The sequence below is a fragment of the Bombyx mori genome, chromosome 14 (assembly GCF_030269925.1).
Source record: "Bombyx mori chromosome 14, ASM3026992v2".
In the NCBI taxonomy this organism is placed as follows: domain Eukaryota; kingdom Metazoa; phylum Arthropoda; class Insecta; order Lepidoptera; family Bombycidae; genus Bombyx; species Bombyx mori.
Genome location: NC_085120.1, coordinates 322712 through 334872, shown reverse-complemented (window position 1 = coordinate 334872; position 12161 = coordinate 322712). Strand labels below are relative to the sequence as shown.

The 12161-nt window shown below is 38.4% G+C and overlaps 2 protein-coding genes across 5 annotated transcripts in view; one reads left to right on the top strand and one right to left on the bottom strand.

The window, feature by feature from the left end:
* LOC101736666 (protein cramped) overlaps positions 1 to 12161 on the top strand; it is a 35096-nt gene that overhangs the window by 4513 nt on the left and 18422 nt on the right. For 2 of the 4 annotated variants that reach the window (XM_038015311.2, XM_038015309.2), the window contains exon 2: positions 547 to 650. In XM_038015311.2, the coding sequence (XP_037871239.1) occupies positions 547 to 650 (104 nt within the window). Of the gene's footprint in view, positions 1 to 92; positions 118 to 142; positions 171 to 546; positions 651 to 12161 lie in introns of those variants that run through there. The other 2 variants (XM_062671990.1, XM_062671989.1) reach the window with 2 other exon arrangements.
* Positions 1009 to 9619, bottom strand: LOC101735748 (lipase 3). Its single transcript, XM_004927261.5, has 8 exons — positions 9201 to 9619; positions 6480 to 6696; positions 4959 to 5070; positions 4361 to 4601; positions 3796 to 3951; positions 2453 to 2534; positions 2035 to 2153; positions 1009 to 1188 (listed from the first exon to the last, which is right to left on the bottom strand). The coding sequence occupies exons 1-8, from the start codon at positions 9303 to 9305 to the stop codon at positions 1012 to 1014; spliced, it is 1209 nt and encodes a 402-aa protein (XP_004927318.1). The 5' UTR covers positions 9306 to 9619; the 3' UTR covers positions 1009 to 1011.

Genomic DNA, 12161 nt, shown 5'->3' with positions numbered 1-12161 from the left:
ACCACCAAAGTGATCTAAAATTCGCATTCTGCGCATTCTGCGCAGTCAAGGTCATTTGCTCAAGAAGTTTGCCGATTACTATAGTATATTTTATTTTTGTGTTTGTAACATTTTGAAGTAAGTGTATGAGAGTTTTTGGTATGACTAAGACTTGTTAGATTTTGATAATGGTTAGTTTTGATTTACAAATTAGTCCTACAGGTATTGACTTAAATTGACATATATATTATTTTTAATATTAAATATCAGTATCTTTTTTAATATTAAAAATAATATATAATAATATGGTTGTGCGTTTTACTACTGCTGCTTTGCTACTGTGTTTTTTTACTAAAGTTAAGATATATATCAGGTTGCTTAAGTTTTTCTGTTCTGTGATAAATTTTAGAATCCTCTAACAACAGTTTTGATAAGCTGGAAAACTATGCAGTAAAACAAAAATGATCATCTCTTGATAAGACTCTCACTGTAATTTCTAGTTGGGACATAAATAACATTGATTAATTTAAAAAAAATTAAAAATCAATATTAGTAATTTAATTTCAGATAATATCCGTACACCAACAACTGAGGTTAAACCTTCAATCAATCCAGTGCTACAAGTAGTAACAGCTAAAAGTACAATGGTACCAATCAAAGTTGTACCTAAGGTCAGTATTAGTTGTTACTTTAGTTTATCAGAAGCTATTCAAGGGAATGACAGTTCATTATGAATCCACATATGTCCACTGCTGAATTTATGTCTCTGTTAAGATTCACAATAATGACTGTTAGCTGCCTGCATTAGAAAAATGAGGTTTAACATATCCTAAAGCTCTTGTAGTAATTTAGTGAAACCATTAATAGATAAAATTTAATGGGAGTGTGCAGCAGAACGCACCTTGATTTATTAGATTATATTAGATTTATAATGCAAATCGGTAAATAATAAGCTAAGATTATTTTTTATTTGTTAATAATATAAAGATTCAGTTAATGAGTCATTCAAAGAGCACAGTAAAAGTCACATTATTAATTATAAGCATATTTATTAAATAAGACATTGATATGTTTTATTAATGGCTTGTTGACTAGTTTATCAACATCAATGGCAAAGTTAAAATCGAGGTGATTAAATTTAGGCCATATACAGCTTTTAAGATGTACTGATGTTGTTCTGTTGAGTTTCTCAGCCAAACGCATTATTTGCTGTAAACAATACAAATTTTAATTACAAATACATTAAGTTCACAAACAAATTTCCTCCCTCATGCTTCCTGTGCATGATGCTTTCTAGATCCAAACCTAAGACACTATAAGATTGTGTATTTCTTTTTTCTACCTATTTGCTAGTACCTAGCCTAAGAGGCTATTCCAGCTACGCCTGGATAGGTGGGTGAGTTCACGGGCTCAACCTGAGAGAATTTGCCAACATTCTACTGGTGGTAGGACCTCTTGTGAGTCTGCAGGGGTTACCACCACCCTGCCTATTTCTGCTGTGAAGCAGTAATGCATTTTGGTTTGAAGGGTGGGGCAGCCCTTGTAACTATACTGACACCTTAGAACTTATATCTCAAGGTGGGTGGCGCATTTACGTTGTAGAGGCTCCAGTAACCACTTAACACCAGGTGTGCTGTGAGCTCGTCCACCCATCTAAGCAATAAAAAAAAACATTAGTTCTAGCAAGAGCAATGCTTCGCAGAATCTACCACTAGTCGCAGAGTCGCGACCTACTGAGAAGATTCAGCTACAAACTCAGTGGGCTTGTATGATGTGTTCATAGTCATATCGCCACAGTTGTGGCCATCAAGGGTGTGGGAAATAGTAGCAATTGCTATATTTTGTTTGTCTTGTGTCTTATTTATAACAACCTGACATTTAAATTATAGCTTGAGCTACGATTTGAAGGATCGAATAGTTCTAATTCCAATGGCACAGAGACCTCATACAGCATGTCTCACTTCAGTAGTGATCAACTGTGTGTGGGTAATATTATTTTTCAGCACCTGGTCTGTGGATGCATCTTACAAGCTATGTAAAAAAACAAGTACTTACAGCTCGTTCAGTTAGCTGATCATTTTCACCTAATATTAGTGTTACTGGTACTTGCACGTTTGATAGATTGTATGGCTTCACCGCTCCCCACAGACCATCTTCCCATGACGTAAATTCTCCTATAAAAATTTTTTTTATTACTACTCATACATATTTAAATTAGCATATACAGAGTGAAGCTGCGCCCGTGGCGTCTATGGCGTCCTTGCGCGAAAGTGACCACTCGCCATCAGATGGGCTGTACGCTAGTGTCAACCTATGCAAATAAAAATAAGGCTTAATTGTGTGTGGCCTACACAATGTTAAACAAAAGTTTATTAGGGCTTATTAAAATAAATAAATTGAGAAAAATGTTCAACTAAACAATGATATCAATTTCAAATTTAAACTCAGAACATTAATTTTCATTTTGACTTACCTGTCAAAGCTATTTTCCCATAATGCTCGATCTGTCTCCAAGAGGCCGGCTCCATTCTTGCCACCAACATATACCTTACGTCCTGTCAAGATATTGAATATTTATAACATAATCGACAAGCTTAGACATTAAAGGGCCAATAACTTTCAAAATCTTTAAGATTACTTTATTACTTATTCGATTGACAAACTACGGATAAAACAATACACCGCCCTATACAACATTCCGTTCTTTATTTTCGGTTTTGTTTTATTTATGCATGCATATTTATTTATGTATGAGTCTTGTCTACCGATTCTTTGGTAGACAAGACTCGTATGAGACAAGACTAGGTATGAGCGTTAGGATATTAATTTAATAAATACCAATGAATTTAAAGAGACCTAGACGATTTTCATTTTAAGAAAAAGCTAAAAGATAATCTTATTAGTGAAAATTATTATCACATAAATGATTTTCTTAGGGACGACATTGAAAATAAATTGATTTTTTTAATCATTTGTTGAATTATGAATGAATGAATGGTAAATTATATAATATTATAATATCTTGCACTGCACTAAAATTCGCATGACAAAGCATACACGCTGTTTTTAACTTACGTAATAACTCATTTTCATTATGCTTGGCGAATAAATGATTTCTTTCTTTCTTCAAAAAAGCGGCGCGACAGTCGAAGTCTCGTATCGTGGCCGCCGCAAATTACATACACGATTCAGACGAACGAACGAACGAACGACACACAGTCGCCGTCGCTCTAAACACGTCATTTCGAATCCTCCCCATCCACTCTCGATGCTTTTAAGCATTCCAAGAACCCCTCACTGTCATCGTCGAACTCGTCGAATGCGACGGATCTCGCGAAAGGTTTCAACGTACAACTTAATCTACACACGCAGCCCACTCAGTTTCTGGCCGGATCTTCCCAGTAGATCGTGAATTAGATCGGATAGATAATGCGAGCTAGGGCTTGCTAGGGCAGATGTTAGCACGCAAGTCTCTCAGATTGACCCTCTATATTCCTATCCTATACATCCTAGCCTATACATTCGAAGAAGCTATCTAGACTCCATGAGGTTACTAGCAGTAAACTAGCAAAAAAAGACTACAGATTACATGTACTTCAATAGCTGTGATGAATGATGACGACGGTCTTACCAAGTAAATGTCTCTTAATCTAACTGTGACATACTCAAGATATAAGATTTCCGTAACTTCGAACAAACAGCGGCGCTGACTTTAAGACTGCAGTGATCACTTCGAAGGTTCCACGAGGAACCGCAGATCATCACATCATTCAGTAGATCGTAAGTCTAATTTTGTAAAGAATAAAAAAAACTCACCGGATCGGTCTGTTCATTGTCTTCTCCGACTACAAGGTTTATAAGGGACGAGCATACATCAGTCTTTGGGTTCCTAAAGTTGCATAAAGTTCCTAAGAACTTTTTGAATTCTGGTTCGAATGTTGCTGATATAAATCCTCTCGATCGCATTATGTCCTGGAATTTGAAAACGCTATTACACTAAAAACTAGCTATATGTTATCTATTAATATTGTATAGTTGAGTATATTTTAATAAAGGAATGGACGGGGTTGAATTTAATCAGAATGTTCACTTGAGGAAAATTCGTTAAAGATGCATTCTCTTACTGGGAAAAAAACAAACAATATGCGATGTGCAATAGAGTTTCCGTGTTTGGAAGAAATCTTAGTTACTAAAAAGCGTGCTGTGAAAATTTTAAGGGGCTTTTCAGTGTTGGCCGTTACAGCAGTCCAGGGGCACTCGATCGCTCTTGAGAACGTCCCGAAGGCACGGCAGAATACCAATTGTTTACTCCATGGATCCGCTACCGGATATCGGTGCTTTCCTTAATATCTTTTTAAATTAATTATGATAGAATACTTACGGGTATGTTCATATTCTTCAAAAACATAGTCGCCAGTGGTTTGACGTTGTCCAGATATACGGCAGGGGCCAGAGCAATGAAAGATACGATTTTGCTTTTGTATTCTGGATGTGAGGACATGAACGTGAAGAAGGTGGTTGTTCCCATAGAATATCCTATGTATATTATCTTCTGGTGGCCTGTCACGTTGAGGACTTTGTCTATCATGGCTGGTGCGTCGTATTTACCATGCTCTTCGAAGCTAAAATATCGTTATGTAATATAGTCATGTTATAGTCCGAAATGCAATAGTTTTTATTCACAGTCTTAACTCTCATTCTTTGTAAAAGTTGGAGCTCTCAACGCTATGGTCTGTGGTCTCCAGTACCCACATAATACTAAGTGAACTGTGAAGTATTTCTATAATTCATTAGACAAAGGTAAGTCACACGTAACGAATGTCGTAGCCTACGCGCACGATGTAAAATTCGCATTTTACCCCGAGACATACGAATTTCCGAAGGCATAATAGTTATTTTCACAATCTGTGGATAGATATCGAAAATTGACTAATTTGCTTTGATGCTTTCTTCGCCAGAAGTAAATCTTGAAAGCTTACCTAAATTCCCAAAATCTTGGATCGCTTCTATTCAGTGTTCTGTGACCTGTGTAGTAGTTCCCTCTCAGATTACCCAGCCACACGTCGAAACCGGCATCAGCCAACATATAACCTGTAAATAAAGTTAATGTAACACTTTTAGGATTTAAATTTGCGTGTAAAAAGTACAATGGGTTAGGGAGGCGACCTGGGATGGTTGACGCTGCGCCGTACGCATAGACATTCTAGCGCGTTGGGACGAGGAGTACGAAGAGGAGACGTGTTTCGGGCGTCCTAGGGGTGGTGGCGCGAGTTTGGTTGTAATGTGGACCACGAGAGCCTATTTACTCTTTACCAGATTCTGATCTCGCGCAGAGATCGGACATAGGGTGAGAGAGTGCAAGGGGAATCGGGTAGGGTCCTAAAACACTTTGGGCCTGCGTTCTGCTCCCAAAGTCTATAGACCGTCGTCCCACATACTCCGCGCGTCGCCGAGGCGCGGTCACCTCGAATAAGGTTCAACCAACAGCCCAAAACAAAAAGAAATGCTGCCACTCAGTCATATTTCGACCGTGTACAGTACAGTACAGTACAGTGTACAGTAATTACCACGGGTGATTAAGAGATTGACCGAAGAATGATCAACAGCGTTGTCTGAGCATTTTACCAGAGTAGGTACTCATCCTCAGGCATTTACTGAAGGAACGGCGTATTGTCAGACCGCATGGGTGGGTGTCACTATCCGGACTGTTGTTGCTGCGAAGCAGTCATGCGTTCCGGATAGCACAGACGTTGCACAATGAAATTGAACTCGTTCACGCATCTAAGCATCACACATACAGAGCTCAACAAAAAGTGGGCATCAGAGGACGGGCCAAATTATAATTACTCAAGAAAAAAAGAAATATACATATCTCAATTTTTTTTGTTACAAAAAAAACTTGAGATGCCTCGAATATTGACACACACGCCTGTATCATTATAATTCGGTGACAATTTTTTTTAATAATTACTATAATCTTAATGATGCAATAAATTAATAAAATGATTTTAAAATTGTGTCATTTGCTTTCATTCATTCAACAGTCTTCAAGAATAAATAATCTGTTTTGGGCACATAATAAAAGTGATTAATATTTACACAAAACAAGTTATAACATTTGATTCTTGTTTAGAAATAGTACGTATTATTTTTTGTGGTTAGTTTTCCTAAAGTATTATTCCATTTTGGAATCTTGGATAGTAGCGTGAATTTAAGTAAGTTGGTAAGTATTTTGGTGGATAGCAGAGTTGCTTAAGTTACTAATAAAAAAAAAGATAGAAATATTTGAAAAACTGTGATCCATGATAGTTTAAAATAGCTTAAGAGGTGTCCATTTTCAAAGGATCTCAAGCTATTTTTGTAATTTCATAAAAATATTGAGATTTTTCTTTTTCTTTTTGCTCCAGTAGTTATGAGCAAATCCACTAGGTGTCCGATTGTCACACATAAAATAAAATAAAATAAAAAGGAAGTCCGTATGCTTTGTACTGAATACGAACCTAAACTTTTTTTTCTACCCATCGTAATGAAATCTCCACTGCTACCAAAAAGTCCATGGATTAATAACAATGCATTTTTGCCTTTACTTTGCTGATCAGCAGTTTTTCTAGGCGACCGTCTACCGGCCGGGATCCTGTGCATCTGTAGAATATAGTCGTCACGAGTCGTCACCTGGTGTCGCTCGACCGGATAGTCGTTGGATGCTATCAGTTTTGGCTGCGGAAAGGAATTGTTATGATTAGAATTTGGCTTCAAATTGTCATAAGGGACACATTCGATGGAGGAATAACTCGTAATAAAATAGTGTCGTATACTGATAGCCATTAGGCTTGTGTAATTAGTGATGATATAACTCAATGAATTAATCTGATACTGCCGTCCAGTTCAACTTGTTTTTTTCTTCGAAATTAGTCAAATCAAAAAGGAAATTCATTTCAATATAGTTTTGAAAGCTTTTTTGACTTAACGGCATATAAAATATAAACAAACACGCATTCCGCGTACGACTACTAGTTCTGTTCGCCAAGGCTTCCTAAAACCAAACGAGTTTCCTTAGATTATATCTTAATTGAAAATTAAATAATTCTGTTATGTAAATGGTAATTCGACATTCATATCGTGCTCGTGGTCGTATCGCGCATGCATTTCGATTGGGATGGTTCAGGATCGAGTTTCGGCACGTAACATCAGTTTTAGTATTTCCATCAGTTACATGGACGTAGTGTGAAATGTATGTATGTTCGCTGCCTTTAGTTTTACTTTTCTTTGTCCTGTGTGCCGGAATACATTCGAGATATGAACACGTACAGACCTTTGAACGCTAGACCCCTCATTAAATTCAGGTTCATTATGAAAACAACAAAGAAACAGTTTAATGTTTATCACAGGTCACGAGTCAGATTAACGACCATCGTTTTTAAACCAAACCTTACACGGCACGCGATGTATTGCTCTCTTTGGGTAGATGAACTCAAAGCCCGTTTGGTGTTAAGTGGTTTCGGATCGCACAGACACCCCGTTTTGAACGCCGCATGGCGGATGCCTTGAGCTATGAGCGTATCAAATTCCCCCCCTTCGAAATACGTCCCGAGCGAGAGATAAATTCCCCGATCATTATGTTCTCGCCATAAAGCTGTCAAAGTCCTAGTCTGAAGGGCGGGGTAGTTATTATTCTAATTAACTCTTTAGGTGCTTTGATGCAGGTATTTGGATTTTACGTCCGAATACAGACGGCGGCACTCCGGCTATGATGTGTACTGGTTCTGGTAACCTCCACACATCACGTTGTCTACTAGTTTTTCTAGTATACGTCATAGACTTGTGCAAAAATAAAATCGTGTTTCTTTTTCTGTTATACAACAACCTATAATATTTACAAAACTCGTCAGGGTCACCTATTATTTTGACGTTCGAGTCGAGACACGTCTGATCGTCAGGTGCCACGGGCCGCTAACGAATTGGGGAATATATGAATGTGGCTCACGTCTTACGTGTGTCACGTATATTCGCATGCCTTTGTGATGCTTCCTTCTTCTTTGTCGAGATGAACGAGATTGGGGCATTGCTTCGTGACAATCGAAATACACGTAAACAGAAGAATGCTGTTTGTTTGTTTGTCAGTTTGCTCTGTGCCATTAAATAACTTAGTAGAGAACTTCAGTATCTTGTGCCTGCGACTTCATTCTTGGTGGTAGTACGAAGCAATTATTTTACGAAAAATGTTTTAAGGAAAACGGTTACCATTTTCTGAAGCTCCCACTATAACTACTATGTTAGTCTGTTTACTGGTAAAAGAACGTATCTTAACTGTCCCACCCGATTGGGCCATCGTATTACCTAAGTACTGAAACATCTCATTTCTCAGGGTGGTCATATAGGCTCTGGGTTCCGGTGATCGCGAATCCAGAAATACCTTCAACTCGTGCGTGTTTCGATACCATACCATACAACCATAGTTACGAACGCGGGCTATGTTGCGCCTTTTTTATATTCAAAACTAGCTGACCTGGCAGACTTCGTAGTGCCTCAATCGAAAACTAAAAGACCTAAACTTTTGTATAAAATAAACTTAAAACAAACAAAAGGAATCCGTCCAATACATCCAAAGGAAAACCGAAATTGTTATTTTTGTTTAATTCCGAGCATTTTCATATTTATCTACCTTTTAAACCTTTCCTGGATTTCCACAAATAATTCAAGACCAAAATTAGCCCAATCGGTCCAGCCGTTCTCGAGTTTTAGCGAGACTGACGAACAGTAATTCATTTTTAAATATATTCAAAATAATAAATGAATTAAGGCTTAAAATAGAAAATAATAAAAAAGGCTTCCGTCATTCCGAACACATAGTAAACTTGTATACCATACATTTAATTAGTATTCTTATGTCGTCACTTAATAATGTATTCTTTTTTTATTGATCTATTTTATTTCCAAAATAGTTGTATGTACCGGTTTTTATTTAATTCCGGCAATGGATGCACGAACTTACGACCCCCTGGTGCTGTGTGTGTACATCTAGACATCACAACGTGAACGCCATTAACCTTCCTGAGAATGAGGTCCCAGTATCCATTGTATTGAACAATGGCTCACCCTTCAGATGGTATGAGTGCCATTGCGGCAGAAATTAGACAAGACGGTGGCACCTTCCGTTCAGGGTCACAGTGCGGCCTACCACCCCCACGGTCTCTGTATCAGAAACAATAAAAAAGACTTACCGTGGACATGAACATTTCATTTTTGCTGATCTGAGATTCACTTCTCATCACGATAAACAATAATACTAACGACACTGATAATATTTTATTACACATTATTGTCATGAATCTCGGTACTTTTTCATAAAACGTGTAAAATCAAGAAATTTTGGATATCGGTTTAATGATTTATGTGATCGCGTGTGCTCAATGTCAAGTTGTTAATACTCTTGGAAGGATCGTGTTGATTGTCTACGGCGTTAGTGTCGTCCCTCTTGCGAACGATACGGGTTAATAAAGATATCGCTCCAGTGCATTGCTTTATATACTGCTGTTTATATATTAGCTTTATATACTCGAGTCTTCTATTTTTTGCAATAAATTTTATGCATGGAATGTATTTAAAAATGAATACAAATTGTTTGGTACGAATATCATGCTAAAAGTACTTGATCGATTTTGATAGCTTGTTTTTTGGAACCTAGCCTATATAAGGTATATATTTTTATCTTTTGTGTGTATAGTTTTATGTGTAGCTGTTCCTTGTTCTCTCATAGTTCCTAAAGTTGGGGATGGAGGATATATAATATAATAAATTAAATAATAATGTTAATAAATTTAATATATTAAATAGCTAATAAAAAAATGATAACGCTGATAAAAATGAATAAAGTTATTATTAATTTTGGAGGGACTGCCACAGATTAGTCGATCGGAACTGGAAATGAATGTTAAGACAGTTTGCGTGACCATTCTGTTAATCTCGGAGTGCCAGTAGGAAGATAAAACGGAGACCTATAAAAAATGTACGATTTTATTTATTGCCCCTGTAGGCAGACGAACATACAGCCCACCTGATGGTAAGTGGTTACCGTCGCTCATGGACGTCAGCAATGCCAGGGGCAGAGCCAAGCCGCTGCTTACTGTTTAATACTCTCCACAAGCCTCGTTTGAAGAAGGGCATGTCATGGCGCTCGGGAAACGCCCTGGAGGGTATTTCATTCCAAAGCCAGATGTACGTGGCAAAAAAGATCTCTGGAAACACACTGGATGAACGCAGTGGCTACAGGTAGTATGGATGAACTCTACTCCGGGCGGTGCGATGGTAAAAACGAGATGATGGTATCATCTCAAACAATTCCTCAGAGTACTCCCTATGGAACACACGGTACAAAATACAGAAGGAATTGAAGTCCCTCCGTAGACCCAGAGGTTCCGAACGACCCGAGAGAATGGAATTATCGAAAATCCCAACGGCTCTCTTTTGCATGGAGTTAAATGGAGTGGAAGTAGCTGGTATTTGGAAGCCCCAGCGCAGAGATGGGAGCAGTACTCCACGCGAGGCTGGACCCGTGCTTTATAAAGCAAAAATCTTTGTCCAGGCGTGAAGTACCGCTTCGCTCTGTTGAGGACTCCCAGCATTTTTGACGACAGCTTGGCTTTACCCGTCAAATGACTCCGAAATAGGACACCGCTCGAAATATCGATCTCAAGTATCCTAATACTCTTGGAAGGTTGCAGGATACTCCTTGGAATTGCGCCACCATGACAAAGGGGTCCTTCTTCGCAGTGAATTGAACTTAGTTCGATTCACCCCACTCGGAGACTCGCCCCAGAGAGCTCTCCACTTCAGACACAAGTTTAGATCGTCTCTCCTGCACCACGCTCCGAGAATGACTTTGACGACCGATATATCATGCATCCCCCGTGTTGTCATCCCCATAGCAATGCATGCCATCAACAGGTAGCATACCATTGATATACCGGATGAGGATCGTGGGGGAGAGCACCGAACCTGGTAGAACGCAAGCGTTAATGGTCATGATATCGGAGCAGCAACCGTCTTCAACTACAGTGATGCTCCGCCCATCCAAAAAGCTAGCGATCCACTTGCAGTCTTTCAGAGACTCAGAGTTTATATAAAAATTAAACTTCCGAAAATGCATATGATTTGAAGCCTTTAAGTTGCCTTTAAGTGGATGAAAATCAGTGGTGACATTGTACCATATATTGATTATGACTGTGATGGGCACATTTGTACCCTCCGATAGATCATTTCCGAAAGCGGTGCAGGAACTAAAGCAACAGAAAAATTGCAACAAAAAAGATAGAGAGAGGCAAAAGAGCAAAAGATTAAATGCAATTTGAATTTTACAAAGTGCGCATAACAAAAAAAGAAGAGATTCTTTAATATTGTAATGAGGTATTACTATTTTTTTCCAGACTTGCAAGTAAAATGTATTTTTTTCCTAATAAATTCTAATTTGTTAAAAATTCTTATTGTCATTGCGTGTATATTATTATGTGTGTCGTAATAGTCACGAATTTTTTGTTGCTATGCTTACATATGAAGCAAACACGTGCTCTTTCGTGAAGAGTGGGGTATACGTGTTTCATGGTGGGTGGCGGCATTCTCGGCGTGATATCTATGGGCTTCGATAGTAGCTTAACCGTTAACTCTATGTGCTAGCTCACTCATCTCTCGGAATATAAAGAATCACTAGTAACTTTTTACTGGTGGTAGGACCTCTTTACTGGTGGTAGGACCTCTTGTGAGTCCACGCGGGTAGGTACGACCGCCCTGCCTATTTCTGCCGTGAAGCAGTAATGCGTTTCGGTTTGAAGGGTGGGGCAGCCGTTGTAACTATACTTGAGACCTTAGAACTTATATCTCAAGGTGGGTGGCGCATTTACATTGTAGATGTCCATGGGCTCCAGTAACCACTTAACATCAGGTCGGCTGTGAGCTCGTCCACCCATCTAAGCAATAAATAAAAAAAACTCAAGTAATGTTTTTCGCAACGGTTCAGATACAGCTTGCATAATTCTTATTTACAGTAGTTCGACACCTCGCTCTTGCTGTTAAGCCATAGTTTCGCTTGCAGTGGCGGGCCAGTTGTGGCTTATTGCTAACAGACACATCGGTGAATAACAATAAATAGGATTTTATTAATGCGCTCGTAATAAAGTCGGATTACGTGC

Coding starts and splice junctions, on each gene's coding strand:
- LOC101735748 (XM_004927261.5), bottom strand. CDS start 9,305: ATGACAATAATGTGTAATAAAATATTATCAGTGTCGTTAGTATTATTG. Junction 5,071..6,479: donor GGGTAGAAAAAAAAGTTTAG/GTTCGTATTCAG, acceptor CTTTATTTACAG/GTTATATGTTGGCTGATGCC. Junction 1,189..2,034: donor ATCAGCTAACTGAACGAGCT/GTAAGTACTTGT, acceptor TATTGTTTACAG/CAAATAATGCGTTTGGCTGA.